The following is a 27,033-nucleotide window of genomic DNA, read 5'->3' on the forward strand; positions in this document are numbered from 1 at the left end:
CCAACTCTATTAACCGCGCTGCACGCCGAGCGCATCGATCGATAAAGGCTCAGCCCTGCTTTCGCGCACGCTCTCAGCGGTTCTCACCCAACCCGCCTCTGCTGGGTACCCAGCTCAGCCCTCTGCGTCTTAAGTCCGTGGCGCGCAGTTCTCATCTGATTCCTAGCGCTTCCCTGATCTAGGATGCGCCAGGCCGAGTGGGAATTCAGGGTACAAAGCTCAGTAGCTCGCCGCTGCTGAGCTACCCGGGTCAAGCCTGAGGAAGAAGAGGACAAGTGAGCCTCGGGCTGTTCTTGAGCCGGAGGAAACTGACCAAGACCTTTGTCCAACTCCCAAACCGATTCTTGGGACACTTCCCCGAGAGCACCTGAGTTCAGGCAACATTGACCCAAGGACCCCCCTGCCATCTGCCTGGGGTAAGGCCAGGTCAGCGTGTTTCGCTTCCCGGTGAGAGTTTAGCCAGCCTGTTTCTGGTTCTGGAGTGTGAAATCACCCCCTCACCCCCATCCCTGGCCAGTTTGTTCGCCGGGTTAAGAGTGGGCTTGAACCTCAACCCTGCGCCAGCCCAAAGGCGAGTTCCCCTGATGTTCCTCCACCATTCCCACCCCACGCAAACCGGGCATCCAGAAAGGACATAGGTTCTCTGTGCATGGAATGGTGGTGGGGGGTGGGGGCGGGTAGCAAATAGAGTGGGCAAAGGTTTGACAGCCAGTAATATTCTGGGACCAAGCATTACTTTGAAATAGAGAACCAGCATGTTTGGAGAGGAGCTCTTGACCCTTCACACATCCCTTTCTTGAGGGCCAGTCAACACCCTGGTCATCCTTGGCTGATTCCGAGACCTCTTCCTGCCCCTTCCTCCCTCTCTCTCTCCCTCCCTCTCTTTCTCTTAGTCAGTGGCTGATAGTTTCTAGCCTCCTGGAGTGACCCTCAGAGAATCTACTCACCACCTTGGCCTGCCCCTCCCATGTGGTTTTAGTGAAAAACATTTGTGGTTGGGAAACCCTCCTCTCTTAAGGTCCAACTATCTTCCACCTCAGACCCTGGCCCAGCGACCCCCTTCCAAAACCCTTCCTCACTTCCATCCCAGACCCCAGCAGAGTGGCTGCTGAGGACTGATCTGGTGCGGACCCAGTATGGGAGACCCTTCAGCCAGGGGCGGGCAGGCAGGTGTCTCGAGCCAAGGGTTAAGTGGGGATAGGGTGGAGATCAGGACAGCCTGGGCTGCCTTGGATTCTGATCACAGTCTAAATGCCTTGTCAGCCCAGTGGCCTCAGGTGTCCATGGGCCCCTCAGAAGGTGGCCCTGTCCGTGAGAGTGTTTCCCTGCTGGCCCACTCCCATAGGCCCTGAAGATGATAGAGCCATGACTACTGGAGGAGGGGTTGCCAAGGTCTAGTCAGTAATAAACCAGTGCAGGCACTGTGGAGAGGGGCCAGAGGGTGCTGCTGCTGCTAAGTCACTTCAGTCGTGTCCGACTCTGTGCGACCCCACAGACGGCAGCCCACAAGGCTCCCCTGTCCCTGGGATTCTCCAGGCAAGAATACTGGAGTGGGTTGCCATTTCCTTCTCCAATGCATTAAAGTGAAAAGTGAAAGTGAAGTCGCTCAGTCATGTCCGACTCTTAGCGACCCCATGGACTGCAGCCTATCAGGCTCCTCCATCCATGGGATTTTCCAGGCAAGAGTACTGGAGTGGGGTGCCATTGCCTTCTCCGGGCCAGAGGGGGAGGGTCCCCCATTTTTAACATGATCCCCTGGGCTTCAGACCTCTAGATACCTCCTTGACTTTCAGACACACAACTACATGGTCACCAAGTTTTCCCAGCTCTACTCTCCCAAAGCCAGATTACCCGCATCTCCCTAGTAGCCTCCTTACTTATGTCCCAGTTTATGCCCTTATTCCTGTGGCATTAAACATTAAATCAGATCATATCGAGACTTCCCTGGCAGTCCGGTAGTTAAGATTCTGTGTTTCCACTGCTGGGGGAGCACGGGTTCGATCCCTGGTCTGGGAACTAAGAATTCTCAGGGGGAGGTAAGTGACCTGGGGGGCGATGTTAAGGGCTTCTCCTTTCACCTAGCTGTCCTAAGGTGAAATCTCCAATGCCAGCAGCTCCTCCCTACTCCGCAACACCAGGTTCCGTCGATGGAATCAGTGCGCCCTCTGGTGGGTACTCAGCGGATATTAGCGGAGCTGCTACTGCTAAGTCACTTAAGTCGTGTCCGACTCTGTGCGACCCCATAGACGGCAGCCCATCAGGCTCCGCCGTCCTTGGGATTCTCCAGGCAAGAATACTGGAGTGGATTGCCATTTCCTTCTCCAGTGCATGAAAGGGAAAAGTGAAAGTGAAGTCGCTCAGCCGTGTCCGACTCTTAGCGACCCCATGGACTGTAGCCTACCAGGCTCCTCCGTCCATGGGTTTTTCCAGGCAAGAGTACTGGAGTGGGGTGCCATTGGCTTCTCCGATTAGCGGAGCAAATGCATGGAAATGGAAACCCCAGGGAACCCAGTGCGCTGGCTATTCTGGAGGCTTGCTAGAATAGGTAAGAAAGGGTCGCAGCTGGCCCAGCCGGGGGCCGCTGGCCGCTGAGGGTGGGGATGGCCCTGGGCTGGCGACTCTGGATCCCCGCGATGGACCCCAAGCAAGCGCTCAGCCTCAAATCCTCCGAAAACAGAATATTTCCTGGGAGTAAGGAGCGTGATTTTATACCATTCCTACACCATTCCTCGTCTTGGAGTTCCCCGAGAAAAGCCACACTCCCCAGGTGAGGAATCCCACCCTGTATCTGCTCAGACCTGCAGCTGGAGCGCCCACTGCCTTAGTGGCAGGCTTCCAAGCGCTGCAGTGAGGATGGGATTCCGCTAGCTTGCGGGCAGGCTCACCGGACCACGTTGCTTTTTCCTGAATACCCGAAGTACTGTTTGGAAAAGGAATCTGGCTGTGCCGTTGGAGCCTCGCTGACGTCTCTCGCGTATCTTATCTCTGATTCATTCATTCGTGACTTGTGAACACTAGCTAGGAGCAGGGTGAGGATGGGGGACATTTATCAGTGAAATACAGAAATCTCAAACCACAGTGGGGACACCACAGAGGAAGGTGCCTTGAGGGGAAAATCTGAAGGGAGAGCAGGGGTTAATTAGGGCAAGGGCGGGTTGGAAGGAGAGGAAAAGGCACAGATGAGACTCTAGTACAAAGGTCCTGTGGTCACAGGGAAGGTTACTTTTGATGGAATACGGGAAGAGCGCTTAGTCAACCATTCATTTATTCTTGAGTTACTACTATGTGCCAGGCAGGTCCAGTGATAGGCTTTGGATAAGCCTTTCCTCAAGGATATTCTCACAGGGATGGGTTAGAGTGGGGGATGAGGAGCGGATGGATGGTGGGGTAGGGAGACAATAAACGATTTATCGTGTTAGGAGTTGGTTAGTGGTGGCAGAAGATGTGAGAGCCGGTTGGGGGACAGGAATGCGGGTTGTTTAGTATTAATGGGGTGATCTGGGAGGACCATCTGAAAATGAGTAAGGGAGCTCAGCAAAGCAGGGGGACCAACGTAGTTTTAACAAATTTAGTTTTTCAAGACTCTTAACATCAGAAATTATTATGTGGGGGACAGGGGGCGGACAGGTGCGCGGGTATCTGGGGGAGCCGTCCCACGCTTGGGTTTACTACTCCGCAAGGACCTGTACACTCATGAATGCGTCTCCAATGGAAATGCACTCAGGATGGCTAGAGGTACCAAGGGGTTACCTCGAGCGGGAGGCTTCCCCGGGAACCTGACGTTGAGACCTACCTGCGCTCAATGATGAATAAAAAAGGACCTAGCGCGAAGGTCTAGTGGTTGAATGGATGGGGATGTCAGGAAGGGTGAGACTTATATCAGGTAGCCGCCCGGATGGCCCGGGGCTCTGTTGTCTAGGAGCAGAGCCCAGACTGGAGCCCGGCGAGGGGCGATACACACCAGCGAAGTTTTAGGAGAGGATGGGGTGCTGTTAGGGTGAATTGCAATTAGCTGCAAGGGCGTGGCCAGGAGGAAGACTCAGCCTGGCGCACGCGCGCTCCTGGTCGCGTGAGGGAGGGGCTTTACCTCGCTGTTGCGTCCCGCCCACCGGACAAATATTTGACATTCCAGGCTTATCTAGAGGAGGGTGGTGCCTGAAGAGCGCTTTTCCTCCTCCTCCCGGGCGTAACTGGCTCAATGAGTCCGGGGGTGGGGTCAGCGGGCTGGCAGTTGGGTGGCGGTCTAACGTAGGGCAGCGAAGCGCGGACACTCGCCTGCACTCAAAGAGGAAGCGCGAGTCGCCAGTAGCCGCTGGAAGGCCAGTCTGCTTTCCCTCTGCTTCCCAGCCGCCGTGTCCCCCTGCGCCTCAGTCTCTTCATCCGCCAAGTGGGGACGCGGTGCTGTGTGTATTAGAGGGTAAGGCCTCAGAGGCGCCTCCTCCAGGCCGGGCCCTTTCGCTCTCAGTCGTCCGAAAGTCCGACGCAGCGCCCAGCTTCTCTGAAAGCGTGAAATGCGGCTCGCGCCCCAGTTCCTGCTCGGGCTTCGCAACCCGGTGTGTCTACTCCCGCCGGGATGGAGCCCCTTCTCACCGGATTCTTCTTCAGTTTCTCAGTCACATAAACGAGAGAATTTGGGGAAGTCCCCGGGCGGCCTGGAAACTCATCGTAAAGGATCCTCACCAAGCCCAACGGGACGAAAGGGTGCTCGGAGCCCTCCACGAGGGACTGTCCAAAGAAGAGAAGAGATGGAGGATCTGCGGCCCCCTTGAGCACATTGCACTTGTGCCGCTATCCCCCATCGGCTAGCGTGCTCTCAACTCCCAGCAGCAGGCCTGTTATCCAGGCGGAAGGGCGAAAGCAGACCGCAGCCCTAACGTCGGGTCGGGCCGAGGCTCCTTGCTGGACAGTCCGGCTCAGCGCCGTCTAGAGGCCAGCTCTCGGGAGCTGGGGCCGGGGATGTGGGAGACGCGCTTCTTCCTTCCCCAAGACCTAGGCCTGCGCACGTCCGACCGCGCTTTGGCATCGCAGGCACTTCCAGGAGCCCGGCTAAGGCCCAGCCTTCTCACCCGTGTGCACAAACCCTGCCCACTGACTTCTGGTGAATCCCCCAATGGTTCTAATGCTCTCTTGTGTTCCCTGCCACTCTCCTCCCACCCCAGTCGACCTCTGGCAATCACCCTACAAGCCTTGGGGTGATACCTGGTAACTCTTATCACCCCCTTTGACTTTACCCCTCCAGACCGGCCGTCGTGACCCTCCAAAGCCTCAGGTTGCCGCTTACGGACTGAAGAAGGCCCCTAGTTTTGCCCTTTCCTTTGCGGAGCCCTGGTGGGAGAGGGGAGTGGGAGGTGGTGGGGGGTCGCCCCAGAAGTCAGACAGGGCCGGCTGCGGGAGTGGAGTGTGGGTCTTGAGCGCGAGCCCAGGCCGGGAGAGCGAGTGTGAGCGTCCAGGGCTGGATTCTAGCGGCCCTCCCCCACCGTTCCCGGGCCCTCGATCACGTGGCCGGCGGGGCCGACAGGTAACTCGCCCAGAGAGGGCGGGGGCCGGTAGCCGCCCCGCCCCGCGGGGCGCCGCGGGCGGGTCTCAGCAGCGCCCACGGCGCCAGCCGGGCCGCAGGTGCCGCCCCCAACACACGGTGTCCCGCCCCAGCCCGGCCGCGTTTGCCGTCGGTCGGTGCGTGCGTGCGCTTCGTCGGTCCGCGTGTGTCTGGCCGAGCGCCCCTTTCCTCTGCGGCCATGACTCCGCCGCCACCCCAGCCGCCGCCCCCAGGCCCGAACCCCACTGCAGACGCCGCTGCCGACCCCCGTCCCGGGCCTGGACCCCTGGTCGTACTGTTCGGGGCCACCGCCGGTGCGCTGGGGCCGGACCTGGGCTCCGACGAGACCGACTTAATCCTCCTAGTCTGGCAAGTGGTGGAGCCGCGGAGCCACCAGGTAGGGTGGGAAGGGGGCGCTGAGATCTCCAGAGAATTTCGGGATCTCAGGAGCGCAGTGGCTGATCGGTTTTCCCCGCCGTTCGCAGGTGGGGACATTGCATAAGTCACTGGTTCGCGCCGAGACGGCCGCGCTGAGCCCTCAGTGCCGCGAGGCGAGCGGCCTGAGCTCCGACAGCCTGGCGCGGGCCGAGCCGCTGGACAAAGTGCTGCAGCAGGTGAGCGCCGGGCCCGGGGTGAATGGAGGCACGGCCGGACTGCAGGGACATTTCTCGGCGGGAGAGGCGGCAGGAGGCGAGGCCTGGCGCACCACAACCAAGTGGCCAGGGTGGTAGGACGGGTTCCTGTTGTTTGAAACTTTCAGCGACTCTAATGTGCGTGTGTCCGCATGTGTCGGCCGTTCCAGGGGGGCGTCTTTTTCAGACTTTACAGTGATCCACTCCTACTGAGGGGGTGGAGATGGAGGCTGCGAGACCCCTCCCAGAGTCCCAGGCCTGCGGGGGGAGCTAGGTGAGACGCCTCTGGGAACCTGCCTGGCCAGGTCGTCCAAAACAGCAGCCGGAAGCTGAGAGGGCCAAGGGGCCCAGACTTGGCCACAGGTCACGGTCCGTGCCGCTGTGTCCTCGGCCCACCCACCCGCCTGGGAGACGCTGCAGCGGGGGCGTAGGGCGGTGTCTGCCCCGGAGGTAGACACCGCCAGGTGTAAGCTGCTCGTCCAGGCCTGTCCCGGTCGGCTGGCCAGGCATGGGCGCTGTTCGGACCCCGCCTGGGGGGCTACCTGGCTCCTGAGTGCAAAGGCCTGGCTGAAGTGGAAGGCGGTTCCCTTTGCTGTTTTTCTTATCTTCATTACTGCGCTCACCCTGTGCCTGACTCTTGGGTGGAATGAGTGAAAGTGCTTTACTAGCACAAATTCTTTTATCTTCCGACAACTTTGGTGGTTCCTGATGAGGAAACAGGCACAACGATGTTGAACCTGAGTCTGTTCCAGGACTCCCAAACTAGCCCCCACTTGGGATGCGTGGGCTGGGTCGCCTTGCTCTGCTAGCCTCAGATGGGAAAGCTCGGGCTAGGGAAGGTTCTTGGGCCTGTGGTTTGTGCTCATACGTGTTCCGCCGGCGGGGATGAGAATGGGGGAGGGGCTGGGCCGCTTCCCGCCCCCTCTATGAGCAAACACCTCAGTGCCAGCTGGTCGATCGGGTCTGGGTCAAAGCTCATGCTGCCCCTGGCGTTCAGGTGTGGAGCTCTGTCCTTGGAGTTTCTCGGCCCCCGGGTTGGTCAGACCTAGGGGCGGGGCTGCCATTGACCATGAGCAGGCTGGGCCTTCCACGGGACTGGGCCTCTCTCACCTGTCTGAGGGTGGTGCCTGGTCAGGGACAGGTTTAACCTGCTTTGTCCCGCCCCTCCCCACCTGCTTGTCCCACTCCACCAGGTGTTTGCTCTGGCCCCATTCCAGACTCCTGGAGTGTGTGTGATGGGGGCTCGGGTGATCTGTGACTGCTCCCATTTGGCCTGGAGAAGGTGACAGTGGATGGGGAGGGAGGGGGTGGGACACAGAGCCAGGCCCAGCAGGCGTGGCAGCCTCCTCCCCAGGCAGGGAAGGGCTGAACATCTGGCTGAACCAGCTTTGCAAGCCTGCACCCTCCCTCCCCCTGCCCACCTGGCTGTGAGTCCCTCTGTCTCTCTCTTCACTCCCTATTCCCAGTTCTCACAGCTGGTGAGCGGGGATGTGGCTCTGCTGGGCGGGGGCCCCTACATGCTCTGCACTGATGGGCAGCAACTGCTGCGACAGGTCCTGCACCCTGAGGCCTCCAGGAAGGTATGCCACCACTGAGGGTACAACAGGGGGCACAGTTTCCAGGATGCCCACTGTCACAGGGCAGAGGGCTGGGGGAGGCCAGGGCAGCTCAGTTCCCCCATTCATCCCCATTCCCATGTGCCCCCAGAACCTGGTGCTCCCCGACACCTTCTTCTCCTTCTACGACCTCCGCAGAGAGTTCCACGTGCAGCACCCGAGCGCCCGCTCTGCCAGGGACCTCACCGTGGCCACCATGGCACAGGGTATCTGACCCAGCAGAGTGAAGGTGGAAGGGTGGCTGCAGGCTGAATGTGTCTTGAGTATGTGCATGCTGGCAGGTTGGATGAACACATGCAAGTTTACATGAACTGCTCAGCCTCTGACTGCAAGTCTGTGTGTCTGTGCTGGGGCACATTTGGAATGTGGGCATATGTCTCCATTTACCTAGGCTGCAGACCTGTAATGGCACAGATGAGCCAAGCCAAAACAAATGTGTTTGCTGGGATTCTGCATGTGTTTATGTAGGGGCTGTGAGGTTCAGTAGGACATGCTGGTTGCCCTCTCGTGCTGGGATTTCCTCATTGTTATTCTCTGCTCATAGACTTGGGGCTGGAGACAGATGCCACAGAGGATGATTTTGGGGTGTGGGAAGTGAAGACAATGGTAGCCATCATCCTCCACCTGCTTGAAAGTCCCAGCGGTAAGGTTCCCCTTACCACCTTTCACCTGTTCTCACGGCTGGGTGAATGCCTGCCTCTTACTTCCTCCAAGTTCCCCTCCCCATGTCACCTTCTCTGAGAGGCCACAGGTGAAAGCCCCTTTGTTACCTCCTCATCCCCCTCAACTGTCCTTTTTGCAGAGCTTGGTGGGGAGACACTCCCCCCGACCAGACCCTGCTGACCCCCATGCCATCTCCTCTCAGGTCAATTGTTTTTGAAGCCTGAAGTGGTGAAGCAGAAATATGAGACAGGGCCTTGGTGAGTGAAGGGGCAAGGTTGGGGGGTGATAGCAGCCGGACAGCTGTGATTGTGCCTTGCCCCCATAGCAGCAAGGCCGACGTGGTGGACAGTGAGACTGTGGTTCGGGCTCGTGGGCTGCCCTGGCAGTCATCAGACCAGGACGTGGCTCGATTCTTCAAAGGGCTCAATATTGCCAGGTGGGTACAGCAGGGTGGGTGGGCACGGTAGGGCAGGCCCACCAGGAGGGACTAACGCAGTGCTGGCTCTGCAGGGGTGGTGTAGCACTGTGCCTCAATGCCCAGGGCCGCAGAAACGGTGAGGCCCTCATCCGTTTTGTGGACAGTGAACAGCGGGACCTAGCGCTGCAGAGACACAAGCACCACATGGGCATCCGCTATATCGAGGTGGGGCTCTAGGGTTGGGAGCGGAGCAGGGCAGAGCTGAGGCTGGGCAGGCATGAGACCCATGGGCTGTCCCCACAGGTGTATAAAGCAACAGGAGAGGAGTTTGTGAAGATCGCAGGGGGTGAGTGTGCTCCTGACAGTGCCTAGTGCCTCCTGGCTCTTGACACGTCCTGCTTCCTCATACCTCTTGCCTTCCTGCTTCCCTGCGTGCTGGTGTGGGTGGGTATTTGGAAGGGCACAGATGAAGTCGGTAGGTGACTCCCATGCCCGCCCCCCCGCCCCGCCCCAAGGCACATCGCTAGAGGTGGCGCGTTTCCTGTCACGGGAAGACCAAGTGATCCTGCGGCTGCGAGGACTGCCCTTTTCGGCTGGGCCAGCAGACGTACTAGGCTTCCTGGGGCCAGAGTGCCCCGTGACGGGGGGCGCCGATGGGCTGCTCTTTGTGCGCCACCCTGATGGCCGGCCCACGGGTGATGCCTTTGCCCTCTTCGCCTGTGAGGAGCTGGCACAGGCTGCGTTACGCAGGCATAAGGGCATGCTGGGTAAGCGATACATTGAACTCTTCCGGAGCACTGCAGCTGAGGTGCAGCAGGTGAGCCACCCAGGGCCCCCCATCCCACCCCCATGTGCCTCTCCAGGGTGCCCCTTCTCTCCCTGCCTTGGCCTTGCCCTCTTTGGCATAATCAGCCTGCTGCTTCCTTTCCTTCTAGGTCCTGAACCGCTACGCCTCCAGCCCACTCCTTCCCACCCTGACTGCTCCACTGCTGCCCATCCCCTTCCCACTGGCAGCTGGGACCGGGAGAGACTGTGTACGCCTGCGAGGCCTGCCCTACACAGCCACCATTGAAGACATCCTTAGCTTTCTGGGGGAGGCAGCGGCTGACATCCGGCCTCATGGTGTGCACATGGTACTCAACCAGCAGGTAAAGCTGCTGCCCAGGGTGGGCTGGGGGGGGTGGCATGGTTGGGAGTAAGGGATTCTCGCACATGACAGACGGCTCACAAAGTGGTGTGCACAGGGCCGGCCGTCAGGTGATGCCTTCATCCAGATGACATCAGCAGAGCGGGCCCTAGCTGCTGCTCAGCGCTGCCATAAGAAAGCAATGAAGGAACGCTATGTGGAGGTGGTCCCCTGCTCCACAGAGGAGATGAGCCGTGTCCTGATGGGGGGCACCTTGGGCCGCAGTGGCATGTCCCCTCCACCCTGCAAGCTGCCCTGTGAGTGTCCCAGGGGCTGGGGAAGGAAGCAGCATGTGGGAGCCAGGCTGTTATCACCTTCACTTTCTACGTGGGGGGACTCCTCTCTGGCTGCCCCACCCAGGGCAGTGCTGGGCTCCCTGCAGATACACTCTCTGCTTCTGCCTCTAGGCCTCTCACCACCCGCCTACGCCACCTTCCAGGCCACCCCGACCCTCATTCCCACTGAGACAGCAGCTCTGTATCCCTCTTCAGCACTGCTCCCAGCTGCCAGGGTGCCTGCTGCTCCCACCCCGGTTGCCTACTACCCAGGGCCAGCCACTCAGCTCTACATGAACTACACAGCGTACTACCCCAGGTACCCTGCTGCTAAAAGAACCTCAGTCTTGCTCTCTTGTCTTGGTTTGCGGGAGGGTCATGATCCATGATCTCCTTCCTGGGCCACATAACTCAAGGTCTCTTGGAGCTCCCTTATTCTCAGTGAGGGAGTGACAAGTGTGGGCTGATTGATGCCACCTACATACTGGAATAAGGAGGACTCTGTGGAGGCAGGGGTTTCAGGGAAGAGGAAATGAACCAAGCACAAGGCAGAGACAAGGGAGGAGACAGGTAGGGCTCGGTCTAGGCCATAACTGGGACTACACTACTAAATCCCTGCCTTTTACCCCCAGCCCGCCAGTTTCCCCCACCACTGTGGGCTACCTCACCACACCCCCTGCAGCCCTGGCCTCTGCTCCCACCTCTGTGTTGTCCCAGCCAGGAGCCCTGGTCCGTATGCAGGGTGTCCCATACACAGCTGGTATGAAGGATCTGCTCGGCGTCTTCCAGGCCTACCAGGTGAGGTGTGGCTGGAGGGCTGGGGAAGCTGGCTGAGCCTGGGGCTCCCTGCCTAAATCTCTGTCCCTCCTGCAGCTAGCCCCTGATGACTACACCAGCCTGATGCCTATTGGTGACCCAGCTCGCACTGTGCTACAGGCCCCCAAAGAATGGGTGTGTTTGTAGGTGAGGGAGCCAGGAGGTAAGAGCTGACTGATGTCTTCAGCTTATGGGACTCTCCTATCTCCAGAGAACAAGCACCCTCAACCTGGTGGCTTCTTTCTGGCTTTTCAAAATTCTCAGGAGGCCCCCAGAGGAGATCAAGTCCCAGCTCCATCCCCCCACTTATCGCTCTGCCTGTCCACCTCAGAGATGATGGCTGGACTCTGCATGCAGGGCTGGGGGTGGAATGGCGCTATCCTGCTCCCAGTGGTCGGATCTGGGCCCCTTAAGTAGCACCCAGAGAGCCTTTGTTCTGTTCTGGCTATGGCCCATGCCTACAGATTCTGGGGGGCTGATGTCCACAGCAGGCTTGGTTTCTTTTTAAAAAATGTAAGTCCTGGTGCTTTCACTGTATGACTCCAGGGAGCTTCTTTCTAAGTAAAGATACCAGTGTCCTACCTTCCCCTGTCCCTTCTGACGGGGCGCAGGGCAGCAGAGAGTGCTGGTCCCGCTCCCCAGGATACTTGGACCTCAGTGACCACATTGTGCCAGGGGTGGTCCCACCTAAGGATGCTGGCCCTCCTGGAGCTTGGCACAAGGAATAGCAGATGGCAAAAATCACAAACTTGTTTTGATGGACTGTACTGCAGTATCCCCAGAGGACACTAGGGGGCAGGAGGCCCCCACAGAAAAACTCAGGCTTGACTTACTTGTAAAGGGACTTCTGCCTACTTTTCATGCACACCTTGGGCAGGTCAGTTTTCCTGAACTCAGCAGACACCTTGGAATGTCCTTTGCACCCACTGCAGGGTGCCCAACTGAAGCTTCAAAAGGAATTTGGAATTCTACCCTCTCCTCTGTAAAATAAAGGTTCCTAATCAAATGGACTTTTTAAAAGCCCAAGTGCCCTTCCCTTTGGCACCAGTGAGGGGCTCCACACCAGCCCCATGCAGAGGAACACTCAGGCAGATTTCAAGGAGACTGTTGACCTGTCACCGTTTATTATTTCAGCACTGTAACTGAGGAGTCTGAATTTCTGGCTTCTTCCCTTTGTATTTGTGTAAGGAGCACTGTACTCCTATAAAAGGTTTTAAAATACAAAATGTACAAGAAAACACAATCTCAAGTGCTGTAAACATAACTGAGAACCAGTTCCTTATTTGAACATCATCCATTTTATAAAATACCAGGTTTCAACTTGAACCCACCTGAGCCATACAGATGACCATCTGTTCTGAGTATCAACAACAGGGCTTTACAGCTGGACTCAGCAGAGCTCTGGTGATAGGGGCTAGCCCTGGGCAGGGGTGGGATGCACCCTGGGCAGAAGCACCACACTCAAACTCGAAGATAGCTGTTCCTTTAAAAGCTGTTTTCAGCCAAGTTTCTTTGTGCGTCTCCAGTAAGCAGAAGGCTGGCTCATCCCATTCCTCAACCCAAGGTCTAGCAGGGTTGGAGAGGGAAGGGGTGGGTGCTAGCACATGCCCAGTTGCTCAGTGCTGTTACTAGAATTCAATTTGCATAGTCCAATGGATGTGTGCTGTAACATCACTATGTTGCACAAAAATTAAGGTCTTTGTCTACAAAGCCAAAAAATACTGTCTCTTACACCAAAGCTTTTACAAAGCTGATACAAAACTGCTTATGTAGTATACAAAGCTCTATTTTAAAATTTAACTTTTATTTTAAATAGGAAAGCATTTCTAGTGCTACAGGCATCAAGGTATTTAAAAGGCATCAAATTTTGGTGCATAGCAACTCTGGATCATAGAGGCTTTTATTCTGGAGGGCAACAGAGCAACCCCCAAAGGGTCTTGCAAGGGAAGCTCTTGTAAGGACCCCATGTGAGGTGGCTACACCAGGGGCATGAGGGCGGAGGCAAGTCTGGCCATCTCAAGAGGGTCAGTCCCCCAAAACCCTCCAGAGGAAGCTCTGGGCTTCCAACCACAGGCCCCGAAGCAAATCTCACTATCTACACTCTGTGACGCAAAACTCACTTTCAAAGAAAATGTGAAAACACTGGGCTCCAAGAAGGACTAGAGTGATTTGCTGAAAGATAGACATCTTTTTCTAACTAATTTTAGGGAGAAATTGAAAACATCGTGGCTTAAAGGAAAAAAAAAAAAAAGACCATACTTCCTCATCATAGGTCAACAGTTCCTATCTGTCTGACTAGAGATGGTGGACATTGAGCTGGCTCCCTCCACCCAGGCCTCACTTGGCCTCAGTAGAGAGTCCTGGCATCTGGGACCCACAATCCCCTGGAGTAGCAGCATGGAGCCTGTGACCAGCCCACCACACTGTCTCTCCTATGTAGGCACTCAGAAAATTTGCTTCCTGAATAGGCAAAGTACAACATTTCGTTTGAAAACATACTGCATTCAGGGGCCTTGAAATAGGCCCAAGCCTTGGAACAGGAAACTAATCCCACTAAGGGGATGGGTAAGGGCAGGATTTGAAAAGAGAACCCAAGTTGGGCACCTCCTTTGGTAGACAGCAGGCTGGAGTTTTTTGCTGGCCCCTCTTTGGGCACCAGCCTTACCAGCAGCAGCACCAGGGCATCTTTGGTGTGGAGGGTCAGGTTTACAATGGTATCTCATTTTTGGATTTGCCTCAAAGCTTTTTAGGGAAAGGCTGCTTTTTAGGCCATGTGGATGGGGCAGGATAGGCCAGGATCATTTCAGGCAGTAAACAACAAAGGAAAAGCGTCCCATGCCAGTGCAGATCTTAAGAGCTTCCCATCTGGAATCGTGTAGGTCCTCTGCCCCGGTCCTGAAGCATAGCTCATTTGTGCTTGGCTTCTGACACAGCCTGGCCTCTAGAGATGAACTAGAAGCAGCAAAGTTGCCTAAACAAACCATCAAGAGACTGTGGCAGCCAAATGCTGATGCTTCCACTTGGAAAAGGTCTGGGACCAGAGGACACAAAAAGGAAAAATACTCCACAGCCTACCTGTTAGTAGGATGGCAGGAATTAAAGATATCAAGCTAAAAAAAACCCATCTTTCAAAGCTCCCTTACATGTAGTTAATTTACCCAAGGCCCTGAGGGAAAAAAAGCAATTTCAACATGGAGACAGTATGGAGAGAGAACAGGAAGATTACCTAAAAAGTTACAAAAATGCTATGCTCTGGAATGTCATTTTGTATTCCAACACTTCAGTGATTGGAATGGTCTCTTCTCATTTTACCTAAGAGTTTACTTTTATAAAGAAGTATGAGCTACACACTTCCTATGAATCTATGAAAGGCTTCCAGGACACATGCTGTGTTTCTGAGGCATAGGTGTGGGCTTGGGTTAATTTTTTTTTTCTTTTACCTCTGGAAAGTTTTATCAAAAGTTTCTACTTTAAAAATATCATCAAAGCTAGAGTCTTTCAAATGACCTAAAGCAGTACAAATCACCAATCCTAGCTAAGCAACCAGGTCACCTGCAGAAGCAGCACCTCTGAAAAGGAGAGCCTGCTGCATTCACACTCAAAGCACCCATCATATAAAAGTATCCTATTTAAATATAAAAAGCAAAGCTCATTTCTCCAAAGATCAAACAGCCTGTACTGCTCCTATTCTCTTACAAAATCTTCCCAAGACCTGAGTTGGAGGAATGCTGCTTTCCCCACATACGGTGATCCCAACTCCTGGCTCCATCCTGAAGGTTGCCGAGTTGGAAACCCAAGGTCCAAGGAGAGAAACATGCTGAGAAGTACATGATGGTGGACACAAGGCTGCAGTGAACACTGTCAGAGCCCGTCGGATCTTCCTAAATCCAGGGAACTGGGACCTGGGAGGGGAGCCTGCCTGCTCGCCCCTGTCCCTTGGGAAACGGAAATCTGGGACATGTCTCTCCCAATTACCTCGTTCACTGAAAAACAAGAAAGGGAAGAGTAATTAGTGACCTCGGTGTGACTGACCATATGATGCTTGAAGCTGAGCTCTATTTCAAAGATGTTTTTTCCCTTTCTGTGGCTTTCTAAAAAAGTGAAGGCAGTGCTTAAAGCCTACTCTTGAACTGGATGGAAACTTCGTTCCAAAAGTTGTTACAGGCCCCCCTTTCTCTACCTTTCAGGTCAGTTTTATTGGGAAGGGGAATGGCTCAGAGAAAAGGGAAACATTCCTACCCTCACTGTGAAGGCTCAGGCTGCAGAGCAGAAGACAGGATTCTTCTGAAATGTATTCACCTTAACCTAACTTTTCCTTAATCTGCATCCCTTTAGGAGAGTTTTCTTTTTCTGATTCCTGCAGTGCACCTTGGATATAAAGTGAATGAAAATAAATACTTTGATGAGAGTTGAGATTTGGAGATTACTTTGTTACCCTATGCTAATACAAACATCCTTTATTATGTAGGGGCATTTGTATTATTTCTGATCCTTTCAGAAAAGGCTCTTGATTTTGTTGATTTATAGTTTTCTGTTATGTCCAGTGCAAAGAATTTTAATCTTAGGAACAAACAGAAGCAAACATCCCAAATAAGAACCTTTAGTTCTCTCACCATTAGAACTCTTTGCTTTGAAATGAAAATTCTTTTGCTTCATCAACTAAAAATTCTATACTAAGACCACTCCTAAGCATATACTCAAGGGATCTGAAAACTACTTCCATATAAAAATCTGTACTCAAATGTTCATACCAGCATTATTCATAATAGCCCCAAAGTGGAAACAACCCAACTGTCTACCATTGATGAATGGATAAACAAAATGTGGTCTGTTCCATACAATGAAATATTATTCAGCCTTAGAAAAGAATGAGGTTCTAAATACGTGCTGCAATATGGATTGAACCTTGGAAACATTATACTAAGTGAAAGAAGCCAAACACAAAAGGTCCTATCTTGTTTGATTCTATTTATATAAAATGATCAGAACTGACAGAAAATAAATAGGTGGTTGCCAGGTGTTATGCGGAGGAAGAAACAGGGAGTGACTGCAAAGAGGTATGGGGTTTCTTTCTGGAGTAACAAAAATGTTTTAAAATTAGATACTGATGATGGTTGTACAACTTTATGAATATACTAAAAACCACTGAACTATATTATTTTCAAAGATGAATTCTAAAGTAATGAATGAATAATGAATCTCAGTACAGCTATTATAAATAAAAATAGACCAAGAGAAAAAAGCCTTTCCATAATTAGCATCTGAAGTGATCACAGAGCAAAGGAGACACTATTGATCATTTAAAAAAACTTCAAGTATTAATATCTAATCTATTTTTTAGGTAGTTAAGAAAAAAAATTTTCATACTCATTATGGCTATAAGGAAAAGGGAAGTAGCATTCACTCCACAAATACTTATTGAGCATCCATGGGTTAAACTTTACAACTGAAAATTTGTATCTTGTTTCAGTTAATCTTGACAACAATTTAAGATCAGTATTATCCCACTTTACAGATAGATAACATAGGTTTTGCCAGTTTACACAATTTGCTTAGTAAATGGCAGAATCAGTTTCAATGCACCTGTTCAACTTCTTGAAATTCAAAAGAGTAGAAGAGCATGGAAATCATTTAGACAAAGAAGATGCAAAGGTCTTGGACAAATACAATTCTAAGAGTGAGTGTGGTGACTGTAAGAAGAGGAAAGGATTGATTCATTACTACCACCAAGGCTCTAAGTCTAGGAAGAATAGTGCTGTCACTACTGGAGATAAGCTGAGGAGGAATTTAGAGGAGGAAGGTGGTAGGTCAGCTCTGGAACTGAATTTGGAAATTAGAACATCCAAAGGAAAAATCCTATGGGTAAGAAACTACAGTGAACGATCAAGAGATTTATGCACCTTCTTACTAGAGACTTGGAAGTATGGGAGCAGTTTCACAGTCCCACTGAAGAGCAAAAGGCTGAGAAAAAAAATGAGTGGGAGTAGCCTTGTGACCTGAGGAGAAATTAAGACCTGGGAAAGCAAAATATGTAAGCAAAGGAATGGCCTGGAAATTAGGTTTGGCTTGAATGATGGTTTTGCCACTAATTCCATGTGTATCCTTGACAAATTATTTCATCTATCCAAGATTCCCATTTCCTTGGCTAATCAATGATGGTGTTATAAATTAATAAGGTCTCTTTAACCATAGAAGTCTGTGATTCTCAACAGACAAATTTTCAAGTAGCAGCATTCAGAAAGGCAAAGAAGTGAAGGATGAAAATTTGGCTTGACTGGCATTAGTAATCACACTGACTGTGATAGGTTCAACAGTATGTGAACTGTGAATTTCCAGATGTTCAAGCTGGAATTAGAGAAGGCAGAGGAACCAGAGATCAAATTGACAACATCTGTTGGATCATAGAAAAAGCAAGAGAATTCTAGAAAAACATCTACTTCTGCTTTATGACTACACCAAAGCCTTTGACTGTGTGGATCACAACAAACTGTGGAACATTCTTAAACAGATGGGAATACCAGACCACCTTACCTGCCTCCTGAGAAATCTGTATGCAGGTCAAGAAGCAACAGTTAGAACCGGACATGGAACAACAGATTGGTTCCAAATTGGGAATGGAATTGGGAATGGAGTACAGCAAAGTCCGATGCTGTAAAGAGCAATATTGCATAGGAACCTGGAATGTTAGGTCCATGAATCAAGGCAAACTGGAAGTGGTCAAACAGGAGATGGCAAGAGTGAACGTTGACATTGTAGGAATCAGCGAACTAAGATGGACTGGAATGGGTGAATTTAACTCAGATGCCACTTATATCTACTACTGTGGGCAAGAATCCCTTAGAAGAAATGGAGTAGCCATCATGGTCAACAAAAGAGTTCAAAATGCAGTACTTGGATGCAATCTCAAAAACGACAGAATGATCTCTGTTCGTTTCCAAGGCAAACCATTCAATATCACGGTAATCCAAGTCTATGCCCCGACCAGTAACGCCGAAGAAGCTGAAGTTGAACAGTTCTATGAAGACCTACAAGACCTTCTAGAACTAACACCCAAAAAAGATGTCCTTTTCATTATAGGGGACTGGAATGCAAAAGTAGGAAGTCAAGAAACACCTGGCGTAACAGGCAAGTTTGGCCTTGGAGTACAGAATGAAGCAGGGCAAAGGCTAATAGAGTTTTGCCACGAGAACGCACTGGTAATAGCAAACACCCTATTCCAACAAAAGAGAAGACTCTACACGTGGACATCACCAGATGGTCAACACCAAAATCAGATTGATTATATTCTTTGCAGCCAAAGATGGAGAAGCTCTATACGGTCAGCAAAAACAAGACCAGGAGCAGACTGTGGCTCAGATCATGAACTGCTTATTGCCAAATTCAGACTTAAATTGAAGAAAGTAGGGAAAACCACTAGACCATTCAGGTATGACCTAGATCAAATCCCTTATGAGTATACAGTGGAAGTGACAAATAGATTTAAGGGACTAGATCTGATAGACAGAGTGCCTGATGAACTATGGACAGAGGTTCGTGACATTGTACAAGAGAGAGGGATCAAGAAAATCCCCATGGAAAAGAAATGCAAAAAAGCAAAATGGCTGTCTGAGGAGGCCTTACAGATAGCTGGGAAGAGAAGAGAAGCGAAAAGTAAAGGAGAAAAGAAAAGATATTCTCATCTGAATGCAGAGTTCCAAAGAATAGCAAGGAGAGATAAGAAAGCCTTCCTCAGCGATCAGTGCAAATAGAGGAAAACAACAGATTGGGAAAGACTAGAGACCTCTTCAAGAAAATTAGAGATACCAAAGGAACATTTCATGCCAAGATAGGCTCGATAAAGGACAGAAATGGTATGGACCTAACAGAAGCAGAAGATATTAAGAAGAGGTGGCAAGAACACACAGAAGAACTGTACAAAAAAGATCTTCACGACCCAGATAATCAAGATGGTGTGATCACTCACCTAGAGCCAGACATCCTGGAATGTGAAGTCAAGTGGGCCTTAGAAAGCATCACTACGAACAAAGCTAGTGGAGGTGATGGAATTCCAGTTGAGCTATTTCAAATCCTCAAAGGTGATGCTGTGAAAGTGCTGCACTCAATATGCCAGCAAATTTGGAAAACTCAGCAGTGGCCACAGGACTGGAAAAGGTCAGTTTTCGTTCCGATCCCAAAGAAAGGCAATGCCAAAGAATGCTCAAACTACCGCACAATTGCACTCATCTCACATGCTAGTAAAGTAATGCTCAAAATTCTCCAAGCCAGGCTTCAGCAATACGTGAACCGTGAACTTCCAGATGTTCAAGCTGGTTTTAGAAAAGGCAGAGGAACCAGAGATCAAATTGCCAATATCTGCTGGATCATCGAAAAAGCAAGAGAGTTCCAGAAAAACATCCATTTCTGCTTTATTGACTATGCCAAAGCCTTTGACTGTGTGGATCACAATAAACTGTGGAAAATTCTGAAAGAGATGGGAGTACCAGACCATCTGACCTGTCTCTTGAGAAACCTGTATGCAGGTCAGGAAGCAACAGTTAGAACTGGACATGGAACAACAGACTGGTTCCAAATAGGAAAAGGAGTACGTCAAGGCTGTATATTGTCACCCTGCTTATTTAACTTATATGCAGAGTACATCATGAGAAACGCTGGGCTGGAAGAAACACAAGCTGGAATCAAGATTGCCGGGAGAAATATCAATAACCTCAGATATGCAGATGACACCACCCTTATGGCAGAAAGTGAAGAAGAACTAAAGAGCCTCTTGATGAAGGTGAAGGAGGAGAGTGAAAAAGTTGGCTTAAAGCTCAACGTTCAGAAAACTAAGATTATGGCATCTGGTCCCATCACTCCATGGGAAATAGATGGGGAAACAGTGGAAACAGTGTCAGACTTCACTTTTTTGGGCTCCAGAATCACTGCTGATGGTGACTGCAGCCATGAAATTAAAAGACGCTTACTCCTTGGAAGGAAGGTTATGGCCAACCTAGATAGCATGTTGAAAAGCAGAGACATTACTTTGCCAACAAAAGTCCGTCTAGTCAAGGCTATGGTTTTTCCAGTGGTCACGTATGGATGTGAGAGTTGGACGGTGAAGAAAGCTGAGCGCCGCAGAACTGATGCTTTTGAACTGTGGTGTTGGAGAAGACTCTTGAGAGTCCCTTGGACTGCAAGGAAATCCAATCAATCCATCCTAAAAGAGATCAATCCTGGGTGTTCATTGGAAGGTCTGATGTTGAAGCTGAAGCTCCAATACTTTGGCCACCTCATGCGAAGGTTGACTCATTGGAAAAGACCCTAATGCTGGGTAGGATTGGGGGCGGGAGGAGAAGGGGACGACAGAGGATGAGATGGTTGGATGGCATCACCGACTCGATGAACATGGGTTTGGGTAGACTCCGGGAGTTGGTGATGGACAGAGAGGCCTGGCGTGCTGCAATTCATGGGGTCGCAGAGAGTCGGACACGACTGAGCGACTGAACTGAACTGAACTGAACATCAAGGCTGTATACTGTCACCCTGCTTATTTAACTTATATGCAGAATACATCATGCGAAATGCTGGACTGGATGAAGCACAAGCTGGAATCAAGACTGCCAGGAGAACATGGATAACCTCAGATACGCAGATGATTACCACCCTTATGGGAGAAAGTGAAGAGGAACTAAAGAGCCTTTTGATGAAAGTGAAAGAGGAGAGTGAAAAAGCTGGCTTCAAACTCCAAAAACTAAGATCATGGCATCTGGTCCCATCACTCCATGGCAAACAAATGGAGAAACAATGGAAACAGTGACAGACTTTCTTTTCTTGGGCTCCAGTATCACTGTAGATGCAGACTGCAGCCATGAACTTAAAAAACATTTGATCCTTGGAAGAAAAGCTATGACCAACCTAGACAGCATATTAAAAAGCAGAGACATTACTTTGCCAATAAAGGTCCATCTAGTCAAAGCTATGGTTTTTCCAGTAGTCATGTATGGATGTGAGAGTTGGACCATAAAGAAAGCTGAGCACTGAAGAACTGATGCTTTTGAACTGTGGTGTTGGAGAAGACTCTTGAGAGTCCCTTGGACTGCAAGGAGATCCAACCAGTCCATCCTAAAGGAAATCAGTCCTGAATGTTCACTGGAAGGACTGATGCTGAAGCTGAAACTCCCAATACTTTGGCCTCCTGATGGGAAGAACTGACTCATTTGAAAAGACCCTGATGCTGGGAAAGATTGAAGGCAAGAGGAGAAGGGGATGACAGAGGATGAGATGGTTGGATGGCATCACTGACTCGATGGACATGGGTTTGAACAAGCTCTGGGAGTTGGTGATGGACAGGGAGGCCTGGGGTGCTGCAGTCCATGGGGTCGCAAAGAGTCAGACACGATTAAGCGACTGGACTGAGCTGTGATTAATATTTAATGCAGAATAGTAAAGAAACAGAACTATAAGCTAAAGGAATTAAGTACAAAAGGGTGAAGATTAAGTAGTGCTGGCTAGCTCCAATAATCACTAATTGAGATCAATTTTTGAAGGTCATTGATACACAGGTTTATGAAGGCTTGGGCCAAATAGATGGTGCTTTTTAAATAGATTTTCCAGGCTAGGACTTATTGACCATTCTTGATGGTTTGCACAGAACGATGGAATTAATCTAAACTGACTCTTGGTTGCTAGAAGTAACTCACTGAAATAGTTTCTATGTAAATGAAAAGTTATGGGGATGTATGTCAGTACATTTTCTCTTCAGTTTCCTCGTAAGTATAATGAAGATTTTTTAAAAATCTTATACAGTATATATATGTATGTATGTGTGTGTATATATATATATATATATATGGGATTCCCTGGTGGCTCAGCTGGTAAAGAAACCTCCTGCAATGGGAGAGACCTGGGTTCGATCCCTGGGTTGGGAAGATTCCCTGGAGAAGGGAACGGCTACCCACTCCAGTATTCTGGCCTGGAGAATTCCATGGACTGTATATAGTCCATATACATAGGAAATAAAGGGACATAAATAGACAAGGCAGCCTTTGGCACCTCTGTCATAACAACAGGGAACAGTGTTTTCAGTGTGGATTCTACGCGTGGGTCTATGGGTTAGTTTCATGCCGAGAGCGCCCAAGGATGGCTGTGATCTCTGTGCATGGCCTCTAATGTTACTCATCTCATTAGACCATCAATAGGTATCAGTATTATCTGTCTTTCAAATAGCTTATGAGCTCCCAAAGGACAAGGACCTTACTACCAAGGAAACATCAATTCCTGATGACTGAATAAATGGATCCTAATTCAATACAATTACTTGGAAGCTATTTGGAACTAGTACCCTGAAAGTTCATTAGGTGGTGTGGTAGGAAAGGGACCAGAGAATGTTATTAAAATTAACACATGGTATCTGATTTTGACTTTAACAGCGTCTATTTTAAACAGGTCTCACACCAGTGGCAAAAAGCCAAATATAGAATCAAGTACTCGGCTCACAGTCATCTTTTCTGTTGCTTATTCCTTCCAAAGATGATAACTTCAGAGATATTATAGGCTGCCATAAAACCACAGCTTTTTCAACTCTTATCTCACTGTTCAAGTTTTAAAACAAGATGATTAAAAATGGTGCTCTATCATCATAAAAAACCACGTAATACAGTTTTCGTGTGTCTTTATGAGGAAGTCAATGCTTACATCTTGAGGATGAGAGTCTATAACCAGCACTATCCACCCACTCATCAAGTACATTTTAATGATAAGGATAAACACATGATTTCCTGAAAAAGGTTATAACCTTCATAGCAAAAGCCTGATCCAAGCTGCGTTATTTCTGCTCCCCTTCACCAAAGTTCTGCTCTCCTTTTGCCTAGTGTGCTTAACTTCATTTTGCTAAAGCAACCTGGAAGGTTCTTGACAGTTCAGGATTTTAAGACTAGGATAAATCCAAGAAGATTTTTCACAAAGAATCACTCAAGCTGACTATACACAAAAATACTTTGATATATAATATTAACACATAATAATTAGCTAGTAGATTTAATTTCCAATGGAGCAAAGAACTTATCTATTTTGGTCTCCACTGACTCCTTAGTGCTTGGTAAATATTGAGTGCAGAATAAACTTATATGGAATTGAATCTTTAATGCCATGTTGGCAAAACAACAAAAATTATGCTCAAATAATAGCTACTGAATATGAATTTTAGGCCAAGGAGTCAGTACTGTAACAAAGCAGTTTTTTCACCATTCTTCAGCAATAACTTGAGAGCAGTGTGGTATACAAGTCCACTGCTCTCCTTTGCCCCTCACTTCTCCCTTAGATTGGGAGCTCTAGGCTCTGGCTCCCTGAGATAGCCTTCTAATGTGGCCAAAATTCGTCAACTTAAGCAAATCAAAATTATTACTGATAAAAAAATCTATAATGTAATTTATAGGTAAATCATTAGCAATCTTGATAAATACAGTACTTCTTAAAAATATTAATGCTTACAATTTCATTTTCATTTCCTTTTGAATGTATATATGCATGAATTTATTGATTTAAATCCTACTCCATAAAGCATGTGAGTTGGCTTTATATTTTTCACCAATTTAAGGTAAAAACGAAGAGTTGTTTATACCCCTCCTATACAACATTCTCACTTTCTCCCTATAAAGAGTAAAGTGCATTAAAAGCCTAGAACAACAGTCAACAGCCCTTAACACCCATGGTGACAGGTTATGTAGGTCACAGCATTTGGCCCACTTGTGGCTCCACTGTCCTGACTCCACTCCCGCAACACCTGGAGTGCCTGTGTCACCACAACACAAGTAGTCAGCTGCTGCTGCTGCTGCTAAGTCGCTTCAGTCGTGTCCAACTCTGTGTGACCCCACAGACGGCAGCCCACCAGGCGCTGCCATCCCTGGGATTCTCCAGGCAAGAACACTGGAGTGGGTTGCCATTTCCTTCTCCAATGCATGAAAGCGAAAAGGGAAAGTGAAGTCGCTGAGTCGTGTCCGATTCGCGACCCCATGGACTGCAGCCTACCAGGCTCCTCCATCCATGGGATTTTCCAGGCAAGAGTACTGGAGTGGGGTGCCACTGCCTTCTCTGGAAGTAGTCAGAGCCATCAGCAATATTTGCTGTAAGAAAAAACTTTTTTTTTTTAATCCAGGAAATGTTCAAATTAGTAGTCCACTGAAATGCTACCTACACACAAGAATGAGGTGTCTGAGTAACAACAGGCCTCTTATTTAGAGCTATTTCCAATGCTTACGAATTCAGAGTTAGAGCTGGTAAGCATGGTATGGTATGAAATCTCACCACCAGGTGGAGGGCCAGGGTAACCTAGAGCCCTGCCTCTGGAGTAGGCACACGAACACTGTCAAACACACACAAGTTTAAACGGCCTTCATAACTAGCATTTGAGCATCTTGATCATTTTTGTAAACTATTGTTAGGTCTAATTAGTCTCCATTTATGTATACTATTTCATTTTAAGCTCCAATGAACATTTATAAAAGTTTGGCAAGCTCCTTACACCCCAAGATTAAAGGTACAATTCATTCTCTGGCTGAATAATTTTATGGAGATATTATTTTTTATAAAATGAAGGTACAATCATTTTCTAAATTTCCTTTGAAGAAACAAGAGACATTTGGAAGTAAAGGAATAGAAATTATTTTAAATGGATGAGAAACTAGTACTACTTTATGGTTTATCACTCCTAAAGCAGAGTTTTCCTAAGATTTACTTTCAGGTTATTAAGTAAGTTATAAGAATACTACCTAAATGAAATACATAAAATACTGAACTCAACTATTCACTATTTTGCATTTATCAAAATCAGACTAATTTGCCTTTTCAAGCTAAAGATAGAAAAAAGTTCCTGAAAATTCAGAAGTCTACCTATGGTAGACTGCTACTGTCCTAATTCATTCTTCTCTAGTAATTGAGTTCACACTGAACTCTAGATAGTTTCCAACTATAGGACAGATTCAATTTATAGGCACAATAATCAGAGATATCCTTCACTTTTAACATTAGGTTCAATACTAGTAAAGGGAAATTGTGACACTTTTTTTTTTTTTTTACAACTGAATTAGGGGGAGGTCAGTCCAGCTATTACAGGTCCTTTCTTTCTAAGAAACCTTTTATATAAGTGATACTATACTGTCATACAGACCTTTCCTCTAGAAAAAGTTGTGACTCAAAACATTCTACAAAGACAAACTTACTTAGTTTCCAGCTTACTTACTTACAAACTTACTTAGTCTCCAGCTAAGTAAACAGTACACAGTTACTTGAAAGTATATTCAAGTATCAGCATGTATGTTTTTGTATCAGCAAAAAATGAAACGTGGGGGGAGGACCCCAAGACAAAAAACTTCTTTTCAATTTGGGTTAAGATGTGGGATTCTGAATTTAGGCTTATCAGAAGACTGTCCTTTTCCTTTTTTTTTTTAAATTTGAACATTTTCTCTGAGTAATCTTGTTCATTTCTCTATACTGTCAACTCCTAAATCTACTGTCTCCAGATCCCAAACCTGAGCTCCAGAGTTGTAAACACACACAACTTATTCCACACCTATGCTATGAATCCCACACGTCTGCCTCTTCAAGACCTTGTTCCATCAAATTTCTTCACTCTTCCATCTCTTTAATCAAGCTACCCACCCACCCTCTCCTCCTAAGATTCTTCTCATCATTACTTAAATATGGGTAAGTCTCCATCTCAAACCAGCTAGCAAATAAAAACCCTAGATCCACATGGCCCTCCATCTCTAATTTTTTTTTGCATTGTTTAATATCTTAAAGGAGTTATCTACCCTGCCTGCTGTTCCTCTGTTCTTACTCCTGTTCATTCCTTAGTCATCCCTTCACTCCACAGAAACACTTCTTACTAGGATCACAAGTGACCAACTTGTTGGCTTCATACATGGGAAGGGCAATGGGGTAAACACTGGAAGAAATAAGCTTTAATTTTGGTTCAGCTGTGATGTAACTAGGGCAACCTAAACTTTCTTCAACTGATTTTTCTCACCTGTACTACGAGGAAATTCATTTAAATCCTGGTTATAACTCTCTTGAGAGTTTTATAGATATGTAGAAATTTAGTTGCCAGTGATGAGATGAGACCAGGGTATGTTGGCCCAGATTCTAGGAGGAGCCAGGGTTTTGGTGCCTTGTCTGATTGGAAGCCTTAGTATCCTAAATATAAAGATTTGGATACTGGACATGATTTCTAAGTCCACTTCCAAATCCATTAAAATGAAATTCAAATGGCATTTTGAGAACTACAATCTGTATATTTGTAATTTCTTTGTTGTTGTTTTACTATTTTTTTAATATTTATTTATTTTTTGACCATGCTGTGTGCTGTATGGGATCTTAGTTCCCTGACCAGAGGTCGAACCCTCAGCCCTTGCATTGGGAGCACAGAGTCTTAACTACTGGACCACAAGGGAAGTCCCTATAATTTCTATCACAGACTTTCTCAGGAGGCTTTGAGAGTCTTTGAAGAAAGGAGCTGTATGAGGGAAAGGGAGGGTTATGGTTGCTTGCTGAGGTAGAAAGGCTTGAGGCCCAGCCGGCTCCCTCAAAAGCACAGACTCCTCCCAAAGAGAGTCCCAGATAAAACTACCAGAAATGCAAAGATGAGCCTAAAGGGCAGGCTCAAGGGTAAATGATCCAAGTTGCCTCTGGCAAATGACTAACATTTCCTGCTTTATTTCCATCCCATACTGCCTTAGGTCAAAACTTAAAAGAGTGCTTGACCAGAAATGAGGAGGCTTATACACCTGATCAGCAACTACATTTACGCAGCGCAGCACGCAAGCCATAGAATTCATACAGATAGGCCGCCCTCTGCTTTGGTTTAATAAATCCAATCAAATACTCATTTGCCTTTTATTCAAACCCAGACTAAAATTGTTA

The 27,033-nt window shown here is 48.9% G+C and overlaps 2 protein-coding genes across 13 annotated transcripts in view; one reads left to right on the top strand and one right to left on the bottom strand.

Moving 5' to 3' along the window:
- Positions 1–36: 36 nt before the first annotated feature.
- ESRP2 (epithelial splicing regulatory protein 2) lies at positions 37–26,998 on the top strand. Of its 5 annotated transcripts, XM_081512840.1 has the most exons (16): positions 37–416; positions 6,022–6,150; positions 7,635–7,748; positions 7,876–7,990; positions 8,329–8,427; positions 8,650–8,704; positions 8,773–8,883; positions 8,958–9,090; positions 9,169–9,211; positions 9,381–9,682; positions 9,801–10,013; positions 10,110–10,308; positions 10,459–10,645; positions 10,959–11,124; positions 11,200–11,305; positions 26,850–26,998. In XM_081512840.1, the coding sequence occupies exons 3-15, from the start codon at positions 7,686–7,688 to the stop codon at positions 11,287–11,289; spliced, it is 1,776 nt and encodes a 591-aa protein (XP_081368966.1). In that variant the 5' UTR covers positions 37–416; positions 6,022–6,150; positions 7,635–7,685; the 3' UTR covers positions 11,290–11,305; positions 26,850–26,998. The 5 variants fall into 5 exon arrangements, with proteins under 5 accessions (XP_081368966.1, XP_081368962.1, XP_081368963.1 ...); XM_081512836.1 differs by lacking the exons at positions 37–416; positions 26,850–26,998 and adding an exon at positions 5,691–5,933 and having other exon boundaries at positions 8,737–8,883; positions 11,200–11,382; XM_081512837.1 differs by lacking the exons at positions 37–416; positions 26,850–26,998 and adding an exon at positions 5,691–5,933 and having other exon boundaries at positions 11,200–11,382.
- NFATC3 (nuclear factor of activated T cells 3) overlaps positions 12,245–27,033 on the bottom strand; it is a 103,916-nt gene continuing 89,127 nt past the window's right edge. For 7 of the 8 annotated variants that reach the window (XM_081512791.1, XM_081512794.1, XM_081512786.1 and 4 more), the window contains one exon: positions 12,245–15,125. In XM_081512791.1, the coding sequence (XP_081368917.1) occupies positions 15,004–15,125 (122 nt within the window). In that variant the 3' untranslated portion in view covers positions 12,245–15,003. Of the gene's footprint in view, positions 15,126–15,381; positions 15,511–27,033 lie in introns of those variants that run through there. The other variant, XM_081512788.1, reaches the window with a different exon arrangement.

This window comes from Giraffa tippelskirchi, chromosome 7 (genome assembly GCF_054371585.1).
Source record: "Giraffa tippelskirchi isolate mGirTip1 chromosome 7, T2T-mGirTip1v1.2.pri, whole genome shotgun sequence".
NCBI classification, from domain to species: Eukaryota; Metazoa; Chordata; class Mammalia; order Artiodactyla; family Giraffidae; genus Giraffa; species Giraffa tippelskirchi.